Consider the following 23,797-nt stretch of genomic DNA (forward strand, 5'->3'; position numbering starts at 1 on the left):
CACATGTTTCCATTGACACATTTGTCTCACTTATTTGTGCAATTATTTGGATGTGTTTCTCCTCCAGGAGACTTTCAAGTTCCATGAGAATAGGTGCCTTGTTTATTTTTGCTTGTATTGTATTGTGTTCAGTGCTAGGCATGGAGTGGACACTCAAAGATTTCAATATAAGCTGCAATATTTAGCTCATTATTTCATGAGCCCCATGGCATAGAATTTATTGTGTAGTGATCTAATATAATAATAGAAATTGTATTATTATTTAAACATTTTACTTTTTCTATTTTCTAGATGCAGGGGTCTTACCATGTTGCCCAGGCTGGTCTCGAACTTCTAAGCTCAAGCAATCCACTCATCTTGGCCTCCCAAAGTGCTGGGATTACAGGCGTGAGCCACCATGCCCAGCCTCAAACATTTTACTTTTTGCTCGAATTAGAATTTAAAGAAATAGACTTTGGAATATAAGCTTGACCTTACCATTAAATTGTCTTTACTAATTTACATTAAGTCATTTAGTCTCTTTCTCTTTCAGTTCCCCATCTACAAAACAGATATTAAAACCTCGTTAGGGGCAACTTCTAGATCTGAAGCTACTAGAAGTCAGGTACAATAACCTTAGAATAACATCAGAGGTACTTGAGTTCTTTTAGGGATATTGCTTGATTTTCAAAAATATGCATATATTTTTTTCAAAAAACTAATATAGTTCAGATTTGTTTGACAACAGTCTTTAAATCCATATGGAAGAATCATCTTGGCTCATTTACTAAGTATATATTTTGGCCAAAAATATGAAGGAAACACATCAAATTCATTCAAAATGAGACAGAAGACCAAAAAGTTATTGCATTTTAACTTCTTTAATAATTCACTCAAAACGGTAACACGAGAGGAATCCACTATTTTAATTAACATTTACACAGGATTATAAAGAATAAAAGACTGAACACATTTATGAACAAACGGCAGTATGTCTTTAGGTTCATAGGCTGCCCAACACATTTAAAGCGTATAGCAAATGAAGTCACAGAACTATAGGGCTACAAGGAAATTCCACAAGTTTATAGCTTAACTGGAATCAGATTTATCTTGATACAGAATAATCTATAAACTCATTTAGTGGTCATTTTGTCTCATCTAACAAATCACACAGATGTCAACCACAGGGCCTTGCAAATGCAGAGTGGCCATTTACCTTTAAAATGAAGTATTATAGACAACCAGAATAAAATCAATTCCCATATTTACTATTTTCCATTTTCAATATGAGCAGTTGGAATTTCACTATTTAAACTCACATTACATATACTGAAACTACAAATGAATACAGCAAGAATATAGACATACTGCAGCCTTTGACTTTGACATCAACACGCTGGTTAAAATACTGAGAAATTCGAACCACACAAAGTCACAAAATGAAGTGGAAAAACCTTAAGACCATTTAATTTAGCATGCTTATTTTGCAGCTGAGCAAGCTAAGGACCAGGGGGCAACTAGACCCTAATAATGTGTACTTTTGAAAATGATACAAACTACCTTGGTTGTGAGAAGTGCAGGTTGACCACTTTAGGAGAATAGTCTTCAAACTGACAATTCAAAATTTCCCATTACATGTGAATAAAATTGGAAAGATGTTAAATCTCCATGGAAAGTTACTCTTGTAAATTAGGATGCCTTATACTGAGGCTTTAGAATGAAGTACACTTCACAGATGGAAGAGTGAACATAAATTATTACAAGTCAAGATAATAGTCATATTAGTAAGGTAAGCAAGGTAAATTTCCTTATACACAAAAATTATTTTGATGACCTTTTTCAATAATGAATCTAAAATGAAGTGTTTTAGCCCCCTAAACACAAGACGAACATAAAACTGCTTAATAACTTTAGAGCTCATGTAATATTCTTGCTGAAAACAGTTACTGAAATTACCAGCAAAATGACAGAGTATCTTTAAAGCAGTACACTCATATAATCTGTAATAATTCCATTCGCTAACTTTTAAGAAGTATTCTCTGGACTATAAATTTTGTGCAAATAGACTTCCACTTTATTATTACCCAAATTACAGATATCCAAGATACCGACAATATGCACTCTATCCAGTTCAGTTGCCGCTTTTATAATATCACCTAAAAGTAAAAAGCAGATGGTAAGTACTGTAAAGTAGTTAAATATTTACTTGACTTTAGTATCACATAAGCTGTTAATTTTTTCTTATAATATTAACACCGTGCCTCATCCTCTCCCTCTTCCCTCCAATTTATTACATGCATTTACCAAAATTATATGGCAACTTCTGCAGATAAAGGTGAACACATCAAACAGATAAACCAACAATGTCAAGGCATGAACTGGTATTCAAAAGCCATATTTAGTTTTTGGGTTTTTGTTTTGTTCTTGGTGAAGCAAAATAAATCCACATATCTTCAAGGTCCTTTATAAGGTTCCAAATAAATAGCTTATTGGTATACTTCAAATAAATGCAAAGATAAAGTTTTCTATTTTGAAATTCAATTATCAATATTTTTGTAAATCTATAAGCCATAAAGCAAAACTGTATTTACATTATATATTTTAATTGCATAAATATATGTATACATATGTGTATATGTGTAACTGATGCATCTTTTAAAGTGTATTTCCTTTAAAATGGCTTTATTAATTAAAACTTAGCTTTGGATACTCTTGAGAAACTCTATGAAAAATGGATCAGGTCTCCAGTAAGACAATTTGCTTCTCAGGAAAAAAAAAAAAAAAAAAAAAAAAAGGATCAGGTGAGTGACATGGCAGAGTAACGAGTTCCAGGGTTCTGTCCTTCTGTAAAGCATCTTATAAGCTGACAAAAACTCTTAGAATCAATTTTTGCAGAACTCTAGAATCTACACAAAAATTTAGAGCAACTAGGGAAAAATTAATAAAGAAAGAAACTGCTACATGGTGGGTAGAGGGTGCTGTGGTGTTTTAAATTGTCTGCCTGCCACTCCTCATTCCGCAGATAAGGGGCAGCCATGAAGATGGCTGCTTGCACTTCTGCTGCAGGTTGCTAGTACCAAAGGGGTCAATGAAGACCTTATTCTCCAAGATGTGGTCATGTGTTCTCATCTTTACAGTAGCTCCCTCAAGGACAGATGCAAGGGTTTACTTTTGTTTTACCCAGTTTGGAGCATTCCCACAGCTGGGATGGCTTTTCTGGTGGTGACATTGCTGAACACATTTAAAGACAAAAATACTAGCCAGTGCAGTTGGGCAGGTTATAAAGTTGGGACAAGCAATAAGCAAACCAAAAAATTCTGGGCAGGAAGAAGCTGAGAAATGATATATATGGTAGAATGTGGGCTTTAAAAGCTCCTGTGTACAACGGAAAATCAAGAAGGCCACATGCATACCCAGGGTAGACATATGGTCAAAAAAAGGCTGAGAATACTCATCATTCATCTGTGGCTGACCTTCATGCTCTGAGCGAGCAGGAAGTGAAGGCTAAGGCAGAATTGTAAATGGCCTGGCTAAGTGTCAAAGGAGTGCCACCACTCCGGGTCAATCTGCAAAAACTGGGAGAACATATTTTTTCTTTTTCATTTCTTGGCTCCAGGTGTTTAAGGAAACTGTCAAAACACTAGCTGACTACTACTAAGATAATGCATCACAGACTTTAGTGCCTACACATAAAAATACTTTATTTTCAATGTAAGAAAATGAAAACATTTGGAGGTTAAGTAACAAGCAAAGTCACATGGTGATTCTTATCCAGACAAGCTGGCATGAAGGTATATGCTTTTAACCTTTTATGCTAGAGCTACATCTCTAAAAAACTGTGCTAAAATATAGTAGTAGATCCAGGTTTTGTGAGAACCCAAGGGTATACTATTTGGGGGCGCTTTTTAATGAAAAAATACAAGATATGTAAGAATGCCAAATGGGTTATAGAAGGGATTTGTGCAAATTTAGGCTACATTAGCATCACAGTAAATTCATCTCTGCTAGACTTATCAAAAGATCTAATTAATGATTTAAAATTGTGTAAGTTCACTTAATTATAATGATTACAACTGATAGTACTATATAATTTTCTTTTGCCTTGAATGGGGTGGACTTTAATCCAGATGCTTTGGAAAGATTTCAAGATCTTGAGATCTGATGCTAACAGTAACAACCTAAACCTTGATCATTCTAACTGTTACCATATTTTGACTTTTATGAACAATGACTTACTCCTATCCACAACATGAAATATAAATAAGTCTTCTGTTCAGGTAATTCTGCCTAGTTGTGTATGACAACTTCTAGCTGTGAATGACAACTTCTCTATGCCTCAATTTGCTTATCTAGTCCTACATCATGGGGTGTTTTGAGGATTAAACACACAAAAAGCATTTAGAATGGTAGTTGACACACAGCAAGCATTCAATTAAATATTAGCAGTGATTATTTTTACTTAAGGAAACCTATTATGAAATTAGGATAGTATTTATATCATAAAAATTCTTTAAAAAGGGCTATAGATTTTACCTATAAAACGAGCTTCTCTTCAGTTCATTTTAAATTGCTAGAATTACAAAAACTGTACATTTTAGGAACTTTACAAATGCATAAGGTAAGTGTGACAAAGGCAACACTATGTGTTCTCCACTCCATTTCCTCTCTTTGGTCACAGGAAAAAACAAAGTGTCCTGGCTTCCCTTGTAGCTAGGCTGGGATCATGTAACTTAGTTCTTGCAAATGAGAATGCAAGTAGAAGTAATGTGTCAATTCTGGTCCAGTGTAATTAAAAGCCTTCATCTTTTTCTTCTTCTGCCCTGACAACCCTAGAAACCATTTCTTCCTGCTTGGGCAGCAACAAGATGGAAGCAGACTGGATTCCTGAATTGCTGCTGGGAAGAGAGCTGATGACAGATTGCATCAGACTTGAGCAAGAAATAAACTTCTTGAGTTAAAGTCTCTGTGACTTTAGAGTTGTTTTGTAATTGAGCATAGTCCAATAGATATTGTAATACAGTGTGGTATTCCTGTCTCTGAAACTAATAAGGGAAACCTTGATTACCTAGAGAATAATAAAATTGTTTTCTTTGATGTGTTAAAACACTTCCATATTATGCTGTACTTCTAAAATGATATCCTTGGACTTCAAAGTTAAAGATGACACCAAGTAGGATATCATATCAGTAATCGGTATTCAATAAATGACTTGGGATAAATGGCTATTTGGAAAAAAAAATATGAAGCTGGATCCCTATCTCACTTTATTTATTTATTTATTTATTTATTTATTTATTTATTTATTTGAGATGGAGTCATGCTCTGTTGCCAGGCTGGAGTGCAGTGGTGAGATCTCGGCTCACTGCAACCTCCACCTCCTGGGTTCAAGCGATTCTCCTGCCTTAGCCTCCCGAGTAGCTGGGACTACAGGCATGCACCCCCACGCCTGGCTAATTTTTGTATTTTTAGTAGAGATGGGGTTTCACCATGTTGGCCAGGATGGTCTCGATCTCTTGACCTTGTGATCCGCCCAACTCGGCCTCCCAAAGTGCTGGGACTACAGGCATGAGCCACTGCACCTGGCCAAGGATCCCTATCTCATTCTTTACACAAAAATAAATTCCAAATGGATTAAAAGTTTAAGTTGTAAAGATGAAGCCATATCAACATCCCCCAAATTGAATTCAGAAATGGGCAAAGCATTTGAATAGATATTTCTCCAAAGAAGACAAACGAATGACCAATAAGCACATGAAAAGATGCTTAACACATAATTAGTAATTAGGGAAAAACAAATCAAAACCACAATGAGATACCATTTCACATCCATTAGGATCACTGTTGTCAAAACAACAACAACAACAAAACAAAACAAGTGCTGGTGAAGATGTGGAGAAATTGGAATCCTCATGCATTGCTGGTGGGAATGTAAAATAGTGCAGCTGCCATGGGAAAGCTTGGCAGTTCCTCAAAAAGTTAAACATAGAATAACCATTTAATCCAGCAATTCCTCTACTGGGTATGTATCCAAAGGAAATGAAATCAAGTTGAGGGATTGGAGGCAGAGAAGGAGGGTGGAATAGAAGACTCCACCAATTGTCCCCCACCCCTCCCCTGGCAAGGACATTAATTTAACAATTATTTACACACACAATAAAGCATCTTCATGTGAATCAAAAATCAGGTGAGCACTCACAGTACCTGGTTTTAACTTCATATCACTGAAAGAGGCACTTAAGAGGTAGAAAAAACACTCCTGAATCACCAATACCTACAGCAGAAAGCAAAACTGGACCAAAATCAGCTGATGCCTGCCCATGGATGGAGCATTGAAACCAGCTCTAGCCAGACGGGAATCACTAATCCCAGTGGTCCACAAGCCTCAGCACCACGGGCTAAAGTATTCTGAGGTCCTAAATAAACCAGGAAGGCAGTTCAGGCTACAAGGACTGCAGCTTCTAGGAGAGTCCTAGTGCTGAACTGGGCTCAGAGACAGTGTACCAGGGGTGGGGGGTGTGTGTGTGTGTGTGTGCGCCGGGGGGTGGAGAGGGGAGACACAACCTACTGAGACATCAGTCAGGGTGGCTAAGGAAGTGCTGGCATCACCCCTCCCTTAGTCCCAGGCTGCACAGCTCATGGCTCCAAAAGAGGCCCCTTCCTTCTGCTTGAGGAGATGAGAGGGAAGAAATGGGCAAAGCATTTGACAGATATCTATCCAAAGAAGACACAGCAAGATAGGGCACAGCAGGATAGGGCACCAGTAAGAGTAGTAAGAGTCGTGAAAACCTCGTTTCGGGCCTTAGCTCCCAGATGTTATTTCTAGACACACTCTAGGCCAGGAGGGAACCCAGTGCCTTGAAAGAAAGGATCCAAACCTGGCAGTATTCATCACCTGCTAACTGAAGAGCCCTTGGGCCCTGAATAACCTGCAGTGATACCTCAGGTACTATGTCAAGGATATTGGGTGAGACTCTGAGACTGGCTGGCTTCAGGTGAGACTCAGCACATTCTCAGTTGTGGTGGCTTTCGGGTGAGACTCCATTTACTCACGAAAAGCAGAGGGAAAAGTAAAGGGGACTTTGTCTTGCATGTTAGATACCAGCGTGGACACAGGGAGGTAGAGCGACAAGTGGGCACTTGGGGTTCCTGATTCCAGGACTTGGCTCTTAGATGGTACTTCTGGACCTGCCCTGGGCCAGAGGGGAGCCCACTGTCCTGAAGGGTGAGTCCCAGGCCAGGCAGCATTCACCGCAAGCTGACTGAAGAGCCTATAGGTCTTAAGCAAACATTGGTGGAGGTCTGGCAGTGCTCCCCATAGGCCTGTGGTGGTGATAGCCATGGACGAGGTACCTCCTGCCTTTCGAAAGGGAAGCGAAGAGTGGGAATGACTGTGTCTTGTTTGAAAGTCAGCTCAGCTACAGTACAATACAATACCATGTAGACGTCTAAGATTTTTGACTCTAGTCACTGGCTCCTGGATGTCACCTCTGGACCTGCTTGTGAACTAGAGGAACTAGCTGCACTGAAGGGATTGTCACAGGCCTATCTGGCTTTGCCACCACCTGACTATAGAGCCCTAGGGCATAAGGCAAACATAGGTGGTAGCCAGGGAGTGGTTACAGCGGGCCTTGGGCCAGACCCAGAGTGGTCCTGGCTTCAGGTCTGACCCAGCGCAGTCATAGTGGTGGTGGCTACAGGGCAGCTTGTGTCACTCCAGCCCCAGCTTCAAGTGGCTCAGAAAAGAGAGACTATCTTTGGGAGAAAGTCAGGAAGAAAACAAGAGTTTCTGCATGGCAGTTCAGATAATTCTCCTGGATCTTGTCCAAGACCATCACTCAGCCATAGCCATAAAAAGGAATGAAAAACAGGCAAATTTCTGGAGACAGAAAGTGGAATAGCTGTTACCCAGGGATCAGGAGAGGGGAGAATGAGGAGTTACTGTTTAATGGGTGCAGAGTTTCTGTTTGGGATGATTAAAACGTTTTGGAAATGAATAGTGGTGATGGTTGCACAACATTGTAAATGTACTTAGTGTCATTGAATAGTAACTATAAAATGGTTAAAATAGTAAATTTTGATCTGTATGTTTTATCACAATAAAAATGTATCAGATAATGGGTGAAGCTCTAAAAGTGCTGGAAAAAGACAGTGAATTTAAAAAATGTAGTCTTGACCAGAGTGATGCCTGAGTATGACATAAAACCAGCAGCCACAAGATAAAAAATCTAGTGTATTTGAGTGCATATGAGTAAAATTACTTAAACAACCAAAACATCCCATTGAAACAATGTCAAACTGGGTAAAAGCCTTTGTAACACACGATAAAAGGTTAATTTCTTTAATATGCAAAGAGAAGTTACAAATTATTAAGGAAAAATAGAGACAAATGAAAGGTAAAACTAGCATAGAAAGTATATAGAAAGAAAAAAATATAAATGGCCAACAAATGTATTAAGATTTTAAAGCTCAGAAATGATTGATAAATGCAAATCAAAATAATAATATATATTTTTGCCTATCTATCCGCCATAGATTAGTAAGACCAATATCTAGTTTTTACAAGGGCATTAGTAAAGTGGCACTCTTGCTTTTGGTTCTAGTGTAAATTAGTATAACCGCTTTAGAGAATCATTTGACAGTATCTACCAAAATTACATATCTCTTGTATAAGTATGCCCTGTGGAATACTATTTAGCCATAAAAAGAATGAAATTATGTCTTTTTTAGGAACATGGGTGGAACATTATCTTAAGTGAAACAAGTGTAAAGATTTTATTGACACACACACATACACATAATGGATATTCATGCAGTACTGTTTGTTAATAGCAAAAACATTTGGAAACAATCTAAATGTCTACCAGTAGGAGACTGGTCAAATAAATTTTGGCACATCCACACGGTGGAATACTTTGTAGTTATTAAAAAGAACGAGGTAGCTTTCTATATACTAATATGAAATATGTCAAAGATATACTGTCAAAGGGAAAAAGCTGGCTATAGAACCATATGTTTACTAATTCCATTTTTGCGTATTTATTTGAGAAAGAGAGCAATAGAATACATACTTTCACATGCAAAAATCATTTCTTAAAGAGTTCAGATAATACTGGTTATCTCCTGAGAATAGGTGAGTGAGTTGGTGGAAAGGGCTGGACCTGGGAAGGCAAGGAGGGGAGCTTTCATTTTTACCTGGTACCTTTCTGTAGTATTTGAATTTTTAAATTATTAATGTGTATAGCTTTTGTAATAAAAAAGAAACTACTTTATAAAGAATGTTTGAAAGATGACACTAGTATTATACCATGAGACACTGCATTATATCATTTTGTAACTATTTTTATCTTTCAGTTTAGAATAATGAAAGGAAAGAAAAAGTTTGGAATCGGACCAGGTTTCAAAATCTAGCTTACTCATGCTAGTGAATCTCTCTTATTTTCAGTCCAGTTATCTATAAATAGGGGATAATAAGGTTCACCTTGTGAGATTCTTATTAGGATTAGTTGTACCATATAAAATGCCCAGGCACAGTGCTTGGTACAGAATTTAATGGACACTATTACTATTATTATTATTATACATATTATTAATGCTATGTCATGAAAACCATGGTATTCCTCTCAAAATGAACCACTTTGTTTGTGATTACGAATTAATTTTTCTTCCCTAGTGATTCTTGTCCTTCACATCTCAAATATTACCTGCGTTAGCAGAAGGGTACCAGGTATTTTTCATATGACCATGTTAGTGACTACTGGAAGAATACCGGCACTAGCACCAAGCAGTTAGCTGAGAATGCTGAACTGGCATTTTATATCAATAATAGTGCAGACATATAGCAGAAGACATGTGACATAAGTGGATATTATATGAAACATGAGCATACATGAGTGCACAAATATTTAAGCTGCATGATAGGGCACTAATTAAGAAATGTGAAGTTACTGAAAGTCTAAGGAGCTCCAATGTAGAAAGTAATACTGCAAGTGTACATCATCTCTAAAATGGACTGTGGGAAAAATAAAAAAAAAAAACAGCTCTTATAAAATTAGGTACCCAAGTTCAATTTGTAGCAACTGTTACTGCCTCAAATTACTTTGTCATCAGGCACAGCTCATAACACTTGTTCAAAAACAACATACACTCAAGAGTTTCATCAGCTTAGAAAGACCCGCCAGAAAATCCCAAGATAATAAGGCCTTTCTTAAAAGCCATTTTAAATGTAATATCCCGATAAGCTCAATGAAAACTGCTAGAAACTTTACCACATGCTTAGGAATTAGAAATAACAGAAAAACATGAATGGGGTAATTATAACTGGACAGATAATTTTATAGGTACGTAGAAACAATTTAGAGTTCAGTATATTATGCAGCAACCTAAACAATTAGCTGGTTGAAGAGTTTCACTATTGGGAATACATATGCTCCTAGCAGTTCTCAAGAAATTTATTGCATAGCATTGGAATAACTACACATTTATAAGAGGGAACAATTTTACTGTATTATACTATAGAGGTATTGTGATTTCAGGCAATTACAAGGTGAAAGGACAAATTGTGTCACCTGAGAAAAAGGAAGAAAAGAGTAGAATTTGTGCTGTTTCATGTGCATACTACTTATGTCTGATGAAATAATTATACTTGGAATTGTATTATAAGATAATATTCTTAATGCTTGCCTAGAGTCGAAACAGCTATTCAATTTATTTAAAAGACATATTCTCATTTATAAGTCTTGGGGAACATTTACCAAATAACCCTTTAATTAAAACTACATTAAATTTTAAGGCTAGAACTGTTTACATAATAAAATCTTAAGGTTAGGGCTGTTTATAATTTTTTTTTTCTGAATGAAAAGAACACTGAGATTGTTTTACCTGCAACCGCTCTTGGACCTGGCAATCGGTCATTTCCAGTTGTGTCCTGTGGATATGCACAGCTGTAATTCATGGAGGTCAACAGTGTGTCTATTTGAGATGTTCGAATATCTTCTGGACAATACATGGGTAGGAATGCAACATCGATTGCTATCTCATGGTTCAGACCTGTTAAAGAAAATTCATATGTTATTAAAAGTTCAGTGGGTTAGCATGTGGTACTGATGCCAAGTTTGCTGGTTTGATCCCAACATATTCCAGAGAGCTTTAGATCTGAAAAAAAATGTGCTTGAAAACTGGAGACTAAACTCTTAGTATTGCAATTTATGAATACATGGTATTTGTTGAAAGAGTAGACACTCCAGTGCAACCTTTCACCACTGCTGGAAATAACAGTTCAAAAGGTTTCCCCTACTGATGGAAGATTGGAATCTACTATCCAGAGGACAGCATGGTCACATAAATGACATGTAGAGTGTTTCCTTGGTCATTTAGGACAGGTGCTATTCCGGGGCAGGGGAATTTGGAGATGACTATTGGTTCCCTTATTGCCATTTGGACTCAAGGATATCTGACTAATGCAAGGTCAGGGATGACGTAGTAGCTACATCTCATCTGTCCTCAAATATACAAGACATGGTTCACACACTCACCATTAGGGCCATAAAAGGTTGTGCTAGAAAAAGGGCTAAGGGGGAACAACTAAAGTGAATTCTGACCTTTGACTGTCATCTTTTTATGTGGGTCAATGTCAGTTGGGGTAGATAAAAAAGACTTCCTAGAGGAAGAAAAGAATTCTAGCTATGTACTAAAGGATGGATAGCATTTAAATAAACAGAGAAGAGGGAATTTTAAGCATGGCAGGGAATAGCACAAGCCAAAGGTGTAGACCAGAGTAAAAGACCATCTTGGCTAGAGTAAGGGTAAACAATCACACAGAGCACAGCTTTGAAACTGTGAATTCCATTTAGTGACACAAATCAGAAACCTGAGAGTTATCCTTAACTCCTCCTTTTCGGTCTTTCCCAGATATTTAGTCAGCTAGATTATATGACCTTAATATTTCTCTGATTCATCCCTTATAGTGATTCTTAAGTACTGAGTACAGGCAATGATGGGTAACCAAATCCTTCTTGTTAAGCTGCAAACAAATCCAGAAATGCAAGTTCTTTGCTTTTGATGGGGAGATGACATTAAATCTCATATATTTAACTTAACATACAGCTAAAGGCCACTTAGAGCTTTCTAAGGATTACTAAAATTTGGTAGCCATAAACTGAAATAATCACGTCATCTAGAATTTTCCAAGAATTCTAATTCAGTATTATAAGGAGCATAGCCATGTTACAACTCCTAGCAATGCTGCAAGACTCATATGAATGTGCACATGCCGGTATCTTATATCCTTGATTCTAAGACTAAATTTAACTCATATATATATCATTAATTTTATTTTTTAATAAAAAGAAAACACTGCATTAAATGTACCATTGACCATTTCAACTTGCAAACAAAAAAGGAAGGATGCCTTAAAACTGAGAAACTATCAGAATTTGGAAATCTTGATATTTTCAAGAAAGCAGATATATTAGTGTGTTATTGATATTATTTTGAGTTGCTTTCTGAATTATAAAATATTGGGAGTAGAGCTTCAGCATTATCAGTGAATTTTTTACTGAGCTGTTTGATTAAAACTAGAGTTCTGGTCGGGCGTGGTGGTTCATGCCTGTAATTCCAGCACTTTGGGAGGCCGAGGTGGGCGGATTGCTTGAGTCCAGGAGTTCGAGACCAGCCTGGGCAACATGGTGATATCCCGTCTCTACCAAAAATACAATAATAATAATAATAATAAACTGGGTGTGGTGGTGTGCGCCTGTGGTCCCAGCTACTTGGGCAGAGGTTGCAGTGAGCCAAGATTGTACTACTGTACTCCAGCCTGGGCAACAGAGTGATACCCTGTTTCAAAAACAAACAAACTACTAGAGTTCAAAGTACAGACGTTTAAGTCAATAGGCCTCAGGGCTTTTGTGCTTGCTGCCTCTGTGCCTAGAATGATTTTTCCCCAGATAACTACATCTCCACCAGGTTTCTGAAATGTTCCTTTCTCCAGGAGACCTCTGCTATTTAAAATTTAACCCTTTCCTACTACAACACTCTCCAGCAACTGTTTTTTCTTAGCACTTATCACCATCTCACTCTACTACAAGCTCTCATAGGGCAGGGTTTTTATCTGTTGTGTTCTCTAATGTGACTTTAGCACTTAGAAGAGTGCTAGGCACACAGTAGATGCCCAATAAATATTTCTTAAATTGAGTAAATAAATATACATGTGTGCATTTTACCTACAATTTTTCAATAATAGAATTTAAGACATTTATGCAAGAGTATTCAAATATAAATTCATCCATATTCCCATTACCAATAAATGAACACAAATATCCTGTACAAACCCCAAGAAAAATGGCTATGATGTAAGGAGAGCTGTTAAAATAATCTTTTCTAGATTTTTTTGTCAAAGTATTTTTTGGAAAAATTTGTCACGTGGTTTGTTCTTTTCCTTTACTGTAAAATGCATTTAAAAGATAATTTCAAATTTTAATAACATTAATTGTGACATCAAGGTAATTTAATATACTACAGTTACACTGAAATAATAAGGCTTTACTCATCTTTATATTTTCTTTTATTAAAGCAGCCAAACAGACCAATATAATTTTTTCCCTCCTTGGTATTAGCCTGTGGGCTCAGGATCAATTATTTGTACCTCTGGGGTATGCCACCTTCCTTGCTGAAAGCCTATTTGAAAGATTAGCTGAGTAGCACTGGGTTCCCTCAATGTTGATTCCCTCACCAATTAATACTATTATTGGGGTTTGTATCTTTTGACTTTTAAAAGACAAATAGGCAGCCTTCAGCAACTTGGAAAGGCTGGCTGGATTATGTTCCTAATTATCTAAGTCAAATGAAAATTGAGGAGATGACTTTTAAACTTTGACTCATCAGATTTCATGGGTAAACAAATTAGTGTTAGTAGAGCCAATGATACACTATAACACCTGTAAGTTCAATTAAAACTTTTGAAAGCTGTGTTCTTATATTTAAGGTGAGAAATAATTCTTAAAATTGAGAAAGACTGACCAACATATTTTACATTTTGTACTTGGGCTAAGGGCACTGAAAATCTAGTTCGTTACTTCATCTCAGTATATTCTATTTAAAGTGTGTGATCTTACATGGTAGGCAATGGGCTGAGGTTTTAATGGTTATAATCTATTGATTTGAGACAGGTGAGATGGCCCAGCAAGAATTTAAAGACAAGAACCAGTGCTTCTAGGATAGGTTTCTGACATTGCCATGGTACCAAGCTGGTGGTTGCTGAGAGCCATCAGAACTGTGGGAAAGAAGGAAGACTAATAATTCTATTCAATGTTTTCAATAACAATTCACCCTTCCAGTCAGAGGTAATGACCAAGTAACAGGGTTGTGGTCCAAATAACATTTTTGGCTCCAAGAATAAGACACTTCAAAATTACGAGGTCTTCTATAGACTTGCAAGATATTGCAGAGGTATAATAAACCACTAGAATATAGTATCACTGAATGAGACAATCTTCGTGCTTAGAGAACCTTAAACATCATACAGATTTATCTGCCTGGATTGGTTTAGGCAGTCTTAACTGAGACTTAACTAAGGAGTCTAGAACAGGGTAAATTATGACTGGGGGGCGCAAATCCAGCCTGCCCCTGGTTTTGTACATTCCATGAACTAAGAATAGCTTTCACATTTTTAAATAGTTAAAAAAAATCAAAAGAACAATATTTCATGATACATGAAAATATGAAACTCAAATTTTAGTGTACATACAGTTTTTTTCAAACAACCATGTGCATTCATTTACATATTGTCAATGGTTGCTTTCACATTAATACAGCAGAGCTGAGTAGTTGCAAAAGAAATTGTATGGCCTGTAAAACCTCAAACATTTACTACTTGGCCCTTTACTGACCAAGCGTGCCGCCTTGTATAAGATACGTTTAAAGTCATCTTTCAGTTTTAGGATTCTACCTTTTAACAAATAGCACGGTAATAACAGATTTATTCCTCTCTTCTGAGTTTATTGCTCATGTCCATGCTAAAATATATACAAACCATTTGTCTGGTCTTATAATACAACTTGGGTTCATACTTTCCTAAAAGATATGAGAAATTCAGCACTTTCACATCCGATATTCAGCTCTCATTCTAAGTAGTGCTTGAAGTATAGATATAGATAGTACTTGAATGAATGAAGATATGAATATAGATAGTACTAGATAGTACTAGAATATAGACATTGTCTATACTTCAAGTACTACTTAAAGCATAGTAGTTTTCAACCTTTAATCTACTCCTTTATACCTGATGGACAGGATGTGTTCTTGGCAGTGGCATTCTCTCTGTGGCAATAAGTCTCTCTTATGAATGGAGTAGACTGAATGGGCTGCTTCTCTAGTGTGTATCAGAATTCTAAGAAGTATGAGTAGGCCTCTTGTAGATAACTTTGATAAGATACCCCCTCCCAACAAGACTGTATGAGAATCACTGGATCCAGTACCTTTTATCCCAGCTCTCTAAGTTTTATCCCTTTATTAAGTTAAACTATTAGAGCGTGAAGTACTTGGATTATATAATAATAAAGTGAAAATATATTCCTTTATAGAAATGCTTTATTAAGATATGACTAATGATTATACTGGTTAGGTATATTAAAATGTTGATGCACGAAGCAACTATCTGAAGATCATTTACATACTTTTTTTTTTAAAAAAAAACTACAGTTGAAGATAACCCATTTGTTATCCTGTGCTACTTATACAATAATTTCATAGTTAATTCAGACTTGAATTTTGTTTGAGAAAAAAAAATAGCAGGGTTCCTATATAAATTGTTTTCTCTGCAACAGATGATACATTTAGAGACTCAGGAGATCTGATTTCTAATCATGGTCTGGCTTTTACCTAGCCAAGGGTAAGACTAGAAGATATCCAAGGTTTATTTTGGCTTTAAAATTAAATATCTCATCAGAAAAAAGAAATAACTACTAAAAACAAACCCTTCTCCCTTCCTGCCAGAAAGCACAGACAATTATTGCCAATGGTAGAAATTTGGTTATTTGCAAGTACCTAGTAATACCTACTTTTTGTGCTTCCTTTAAAATGTTCTGTTTTGTTTCATTCATAAATGGTTTATTTTCCACTGTCTTTTAACTATGTAAACCATCCTTGGAAAAATGTAGGATATAAAATTTATATAGAAACAGCATACTTCTAATATGGATTAAAGCTAGTGGGAGGAATGATGAAATTTCCTTCTTCACATTTGATTCCTGCTTTTAGCTGACTCATAGCCAAAGCTACACAAGTTTATAATTACATGTAGTACAGCTGAGAAGTCTTAGTCAAACTGTTTTAATAGAGCAGTAACATTTTAAAAGTGAGAAAAAATTCAAGTTCTAGTTTCTAGATGAACTCATCATTTCCATGGTTACCTTTTTTAATTTTTAATTTTTGTGGGTATATAGGTGTATATATTTATGGGGTACATGAGATATTTTGATATAGGCATGCAATATGTGAAAATCACATCAGGATAAATGGGGTATCCATCCCCTCAAACATTTATCCTTTGAGTTACAAATGATGCAATTATACTCTTTTAGTTATTTTTAAATGTACAATTAAATTATTATTGACCATAGTCACCTTACTGTGCTACCAAATTGTAGGTCTTATGCATTCTTTCTATTTTTTTGTGTCCATTAACCATGATTATTTTTGATGGATGGGAAATTTTGCTATAATTTTTGTTTCCTAGATACAAAACTAAAGTTGATGAACTACCTGAAGAGACCAAGTAATGCAGTCTAGTGAAAAAGCATTTGAAACTTAGGTCTGTGATTTTCTAATGGAGTCAGTGAGAATTCAGACTTTTCATAGATTACATACATACTCACATGTCTGTACATATTTATATGTGAGGAGGTAGGGAAGAGGGGTTGGGAGAGAATAAAAGGGAAAAGAGAATCTTGATAAAGGTCAAGGCAATTCATCCAAGGACTGCAAATGTTAGCACCACGCTCTCACCAACTGAACTAACCGGCCAAGATGTCCAGTACTACAAATGTAAAAATCCATGAACTACATTATTCGGTCATTAAGTTAATTTGCTTATAATTTTTTCCTCATTCCTTCATTTTAGGTAATAAGACCTGGTACTAAGATCTTCCTGTGAAACACAAATGCATTGTCTTCCTTGACTCCGAGTCATTTTAGCTAAGATTTTGTTTTAGAATTTTTTTATGTGTAATTTTTCATCCTTCAGAAACAAACAAAAAAAATCAAAGTTTTAAAATGTTTTGACTTCTTTAAATTTCTGTAAGTTCCATAGCTACCTCTCAATTTTGAAAAACCTGGGTAAATCAGCTTATTTCCTCTTACCAGACAAGGGAAGTTTTTTCAATAACTTTTTTCCAGTCAACTTTAGTTACTTGATTATTTTATTATCTTGAGGGTCTAAACAGACCTTTTTTTTGTAGGGCTTCTTTTGATTAGTATTCTTTCTTCTCTTTAACTTACACTTTACCCTTCAGTGGTTCCAATCAATGAAGAAGCAGAGAACATAGGCAAGAAAGTGGTGGCTAAGGGAGAACAGAAGCTGCCTTAGAAGTAGTCAGATAGTTAGGAATGAGGAAAATTCCTTTAGTTCTCCCATTCTTCTCTCCCCAGATACTTTCCAAGGACTGCCAATGTTTGGAAGCACACAATTAGAGCTTCATTTATTCCATAATTAGTGCTCCATTCCTTTTGTTTGAGCCAAACAAGAACTTCCCTTGGGCTTAATGTTTTTGTGGGAAGGGCTTAAATTTTTAAAGCAAAATAGTAGATATATTTAAAATATGTTAAATTAATGATATTAAAAAAGAACAGGGGACTTACCTAGTATGGTTACTTCAAAATGTCCAAGGCTTCGGGCACTCTTAAAATCATCAAGTTTTGGGGGCCTTCCTTCTGGTGGTACATATTTCGCAGGCTGAGAATTATACTGCTCACTAAGAAACTTTCTGTGTTCAAACATAAATTTCCGTGGAATACTTTCAGGATAAACATGGCTGTAGTGTAGGTGATCTATTAAGCCAAACTTTTTCTCCCTCCACAGCTGACTCTCCCACCTATCACTTATGGTTTTTCTGGCTTTCCCTTGCAGACTAGCATTTGTATTTGCTTGACCTGTTAAAGACACAATGAGATAGACACAATTGATCTATAAACTAATCAAATAAAGTCATTCACTGCAAAAAAAAAAAAAAAAAAACCACACAGATTAATGAGGAAGAGTTTAAGTAACATTAAAAATCAAACAACCACCTACAAAATATAAAATGAATATACAAAAGAAAATTCTTATTAAAGTGAGGAACTAAATTCACTTTCAAAATAAATTTTTACAGTAAAATACTAAAGTGACATTGTTTTCTCTGTTGTTGGAATTATGTAGATTTGTAGTTACCTTCTTTCTACTTTTTCCAAATGTTCTAAATGCTCTTAAACATATGTTCTTTTTATATTCAGTGACAAATTCAAATTAAATCAAATTCATGGTTAGAGATCACTCACTCTTGGTGGAAATTTGAGCCTAAAATAAAATTTTGTTAATCCCTGCTAAAAGTAACCTGAACAAATACAGTCCCTTCTTCAATACTTCTCTCCTTCAGAGGGGCCATTTAGGGGTTGGGCATGGTGGCTCATGCCTGTAATCTCAGCATTTTTGGAAGCTGAGGCTGGAGGATCACTTGAAGCCAGGAGTTCAAGATCAGCCTAGTTAACATAGAGAGACCTGTCTCTAAAAAAAAATTAAAACAAAACAAAAACCAAAAAACAAAGGGGCCATTTATTTATTATATATGACACTCCTTTCAGATATAAATAAAATATGGAAAACAAAAAGAGAATGAAATTGAGATGAAAGATCCCCTCAATTTTTGTTGTTCTCTATTATGAAATCAAATTATCATTTATGTATGATTAAAATCTAACAAATTAAGTTTCTAATGCAGAATATAATTTATCCCTTATTGATATAGTTAGGCTTTGTATTCCTACCCAAATCTCATCTTGAGTTGTAATCCGCAGGTGTTGAGGGAGAGACCTAGTGAGAGGTGATTGGATCATGGGGGGTGGTTCTCCCATGCTGTTCTCATGATGAGATAGTTCTCACAAGATCTGATGGTTTTATAAGTGTTTGACATTTCTTCCTGCACACACTCTCTCTCTTGCCTGCTGCCATATAAGACGTGCCTGGCATGATTGTAGGTTTCCCAGCCATGTGGAACTGTGAGCCAATTAAACCTCTTTTCTTTATAAATTACCCAGTCTCAGGCAGTCATTTATAGCAGTGTGAGAACAGACAATACACATATAAATTATGACATTCGTTCAGCAAACAATTACAAAGCACCTATTATGTGCCAGACATTGTGTTAAGGAATTTGGTACAAGTAATATTTTGAATAAATAATGTACCATGGTAGAATCAGAAACACAGTAAAATCAGAAAAAAAATTAATTTTGGAACAACATTTCTGCTAGCTGAGACAGGCTGACAGCTTCAGAGTTTACCAAAGTTGCTGACTTGCTTTCTTGCTTATGTCCTGGTATTCTTATCCTAGCATAAAAAACTTTGCTGAGGCAGAAGGTGGCTGCAATAGCAAGGTTTCAGTATGGTTGATATACTACTTCTGATTATCAGACTTTATTACATATTCCCAGAGTACTTGCTTGGTTTCTTAAGCCTAGCTGGAGACTTATTGAAAACTTATTACAAGGTAAAGTATTAGCTTGAGTTGTAAGGGAAAATGAAGAAGTTGAACACATACTTCTTACTCATCAGGAATTTAAAATATTGCAATACTACAAAAGAGTTTTTTAAACTAAAAATTCAGTTGATGAACACACAAATTCCTATAATAATGATTGATAACAAAAGGGCTAAAAAACTTAGTCACACATGAAAAGATCAAAAGGAATAAATCAAAGCTGAGAAAAAGTTAGTAGGACTAAATTGATGATTGAGAAATGACTTCATCTTTTGTATCTTCTGGAAGTAAATCTCTTCTCAAACTAATAAAAGTACATAATCAGAACAATGATTAGTAGGTATTACAGTGATCTAACCCATATGAAACATTCCTGCTTGACTTATTTTAGAATACAGCATGCAAAAGAAAAAGTGATATGCTATTCTAATTTTTAAAAATTAAGTACTTACATCTACCTTATAGAAAACAATTATATGATTGACCTGTTCGGAAGAAGTCAGAATATTTTCTATGCATATTTTCTTATTTGAGTGTTAATATTAAGGACTGCCAAGATACAAATGTTTATATGAAAAATTCCTCTAAAGAAACATGTTTTATTTATTTATTTTAGTAACTGGGGACTACAATTACCTACCTCAATTATATCTTCATAATTAACTAATACAAATAGGTATGAAATCAATACAGGAGACACTGGCAGGTATTGGTTGTGAATAGTAACAAATCAAAGGCAATAAACAGGAAAGAGACAAAATATATCTAGAGGTCAGGTTTTTCTAAAAATAAGATGGAAAATCATGAACTAGTTTTTCTGAATATTAATAAAATTACTATATGAAACATGTTATATTTTAAACTTAATGCATAGCTAAAATATAGGTTAATTACTTAGCAAAATTATATTTTTATATTTTACAATTATAATTTTCATTCTATTATTTCAATTATCTATTTTACTCATTTCTGGTGAGATTGGTTCAATGTTTTAATGAGGAACATTTACATTTAAGTCATAAGGTTAAAAAAAGAATGCAATTCAAATGTATGTACGTAGGCATGGTGAATTTTTTAAAAAAATCTACTCCAAGCATTTCATTATGTGGATAAGAGTGGTAGGTTGATAGAGGCAGGCTCACACCTGTAATTCCAGCACTTTAGGAGCCTGAGGCAGGAGGACTGCTTGAGGCCCAGAGTTTAAGACCAGCTTAGGCAACATAGGGAGACCCTGTCTGTACAAAATAATAATAATAATAATAATAATAATAACAATAATAAGCAGACATTGTGGCACACACCTATGGCCCCATCTACTGGAGTAGCTGAGGTGGGAGGAACGCTTGAGCCTGGTAGGTCAAGGCTGCAGTGAGCCATGATCGTGCCATTGCACTCCTGCCTGGGTGAGAGAGCAAGACTCTGTCCCCCCCCAACAAAAAAAAAAAGTGATGGGGTGTATGGAGACATGGGGGAGGAAAAGGAGCTATTTTCTCTGCCTCTCCTTCTTGCCTCCACTGATCCCACCCTGATGCAAGATCTACAAGGCTGAAAAATAACAGGGGATTCCAGTCAGTATGTTTAGTAGCAAGTATATAACAGATTTTTAAAGACTAGTGAAAGCCAGAGGCTACCTGTAATGCCTTGTGTTACTGTTAACTTTTCAAATGTATTTCTGAGTTACTAGATATAAGCACAAACCACACAAACATATTAATTGTATATTCACAAAATGAATGACTTTTGAATTTACAAGCACAGAAAAAGCCAAAGCTATCATGAAACTACCTGGGAATACATTAGTGACCATGTTGACACATATAGATCTAATTCATTCATTAAAACTGCAATATAGTATTACAGTATACTAATATGTTATATTTATAATCCTCTGTTAATTAAAATTTAGCTTTCAATATTCCCTATTATAAATAATGTTCCAAAAAACATCTTGGAATATGTCTCCCTATATGGCCAAAGGCATAAATGGAATTTCTAGGTCACAGAGTATAACACATTCCTAACAAATTAGGTATTGTTAAATTATTCTCAAATGGTAGTTTCCTCAAGTCTCCCTACTCCCTAAGACGAAATAATATTGAAATTAGGCCAATTAATAACCTTATAATGTTTTCTAAGTGTTCAAATGAAAGGAGAGTCACACATCTCTCATTTTAAATCAAAAACTAGAAACAATTTAGTTTAGTGAGGAAGGCATGCCAAAACCCAAGATAGGCTGAAAACTAAGGCCTTCTGAGCCAAACAATTAGCCAAGTTGAGAATGCAAAGGAAAAGTTATTGAAGGAAAGTAATGCTATTCTAGTGAACACATGCATGATAACAAGGTGAAACAGCCTTATTGCTGATCTGGAGAAAGTGTTGGTGGTCTGAATAGAAGATCATGCTAGCCACAATATTCCCTAAGGCCAAAGCCTAATTACTAGCAAGGCCCTAACTCTCTTCAATTCTATGAAGGCTAAGAGAAGTGACAAAGCTGGAGAAGAAAAGTTGGAAGCTAGCAGAGATTGGTTCATGAGGTTTAAGAAAGAAGCTATCTCCATAACATAAAAGTGCAAGGTGAAGCAACAAGTTCTGATGTAGAAGCTGCAAGTTATCCAGAAAATCCAGCTAAGATAACTGATGAAGGTGGCTACACTGAACAACAGATTTTCAATGGAGATAAAATAGCTTTGTATTGGAAGAAGATGCCATCTGAGACTTTCATAGTTAGAGAGGAAAAGTTAATGCCTAGCTTTAAATTTTCAAAGGACAGGCTGACTCTCTTCTTAGGGGCTAATGCAACTTTAAGTTGAAACCAATGCTCATTTACCAAAAATCCTAGGGCCCTTAAGAATTATGCTAAATCTACTTTGCCTGTGCTCTAGAAATGGAACAAAGCCTCAATGACAGCACATCTGTCTATGATATAGTTTACTGAATATTTTAAGCCCACTATGGAGACCTACTGCTCAGATAAAAAGATTCCCCTCAAAATATTACTGCTCACTGACAATGCACCTGGTCACTCAGGAGCTCTGATGGAGATGTACAAAGAGTTCAATGTTGTTTTTGTGCCTGCAAACACAACAACCATTCAGAAGCCCATGGATCAAGGAGTAATTCTGACTTTCAAGTCTTAATTCTCAAGAAATGCATTTCATAAGGTTACAGCTACCATAGTGATTCCTTTGATATATCTGGGCAAAGTGAAAACTGAAAACCTCCTGGAAATTTGAACACCTTGTGGAAAGGATTCACTATTCTAGATGCCATTTAAAGTTATTTGTGATTTATGGAAGGAGGTCAAAATATCAACATTAACAGGAGTTTAGAAGAAATTGATTCCAACCCCCATAGATGACTTTGAGGGGTTCAACATTTTAGGGTGGGAAGTAACTGCAGAAGTGGTGGAAATGGCAGGAGAACTAGCATTAGAAGTGGAGTCTGAAGATGTTACTAAATTGCTGCAATCTCTTTATAAAACTTGAATGGATGAAGAGTTGCTTCTTACAAATGAACAAAGGTGTATTTTTTTTTTTTGAGATTGAATCTATTCCTGGTAAAGATGTTGTGAATATTGTTAAAATGAAAATAAAGAATTTAGAATATTACATACGCTTAGCATAATAGATAAAGCAGTGGCAAGGTTTGAAAGCAGTGACTCCAATTTTGAAAGAAGTTCTACTGTGGATAAAATGCTGTCAAACAGCATCACATGCTGAAGAGAAATCTTTCCTGAAAGGAAAAGTCCACTGATGTGGCAAAATTTATTGCTGTCTTATTTTAAGAAACTGCCACAGCCGATTCCTCAAGGCTCTAGAACTAGAAATACCATTTGACCCAGCCATCTCATTACTGGGTATATACCCAAAGGATTATAAATCAGGCTGCTATAAAGACACATGCACATGTATGTTTATTGTGGTACTATTCACAATAGCAAAGACTTGGAACCAACCCAAATGTACATCAATGATAGACTGGATTAAGAAAATGTGGATCACGAGGTCAGGAGATCGAGACCATCCTGGCTAACACGGTGAAACCCCGTCTCTACTAAAAAATACAAAAAACTAGCCGGGCGATGTGGC

The 23,797-nt window shown here is 35.8% G+C and overlaps 1 protein-coding gene across 2 annotated transcripts in view; it reads right to left on the reverse strand.

The window, feature by feature from the left end:
• Positions 1-840: 840 nt before the first annotated feature.
• The window catches only part of LOC105532315 (chromosome unknown open reading frame, human CXorf57), an 82,805-nt gene continuing 59,848 nt past the window's right edge, over positions 841-23,797 (reverse strand). For both annotated transcript variants that reach the window (XM_011970463.1, XM_011970462.1), the window contains 3 exons: positions 17,833-18,123; positions 10,858-11,025; positions 841-2,135 (listed from right to left, as the gene is read on the reverse strand). In XM_011970463.1, coding sequence (XP_011825853.1) covers positions 2,005-2,135; positions 10,858-11,025; positions 17,833-18,123 — 590 coding nt within the window. In that variant the 3' untranslated portion in view covers positions 841-2,004. The remainder of the gene's footprint in view (positions 2,136-10,857; positions 11,026-17,832; positions 18,124-23,797) is intronic.

The sequence above is a fragment of the Mandrillus leucophaeus genome, unplaced genomic scaffold (genome assembly GCF_000951045.1).
Source record: "Mandrillus leucophaeus isolate KB7577 unplaced genomic scaffold, Mleu.le_1.0 Scaffold949, whole genome shotgun sequence".
Taxonomy (NCBI): Eukaryota; Metazoa; Chordata; class Mammalia; order Primates; family Cercopithecidae; genus Mandrillus; species Mandrillus leucophaeus.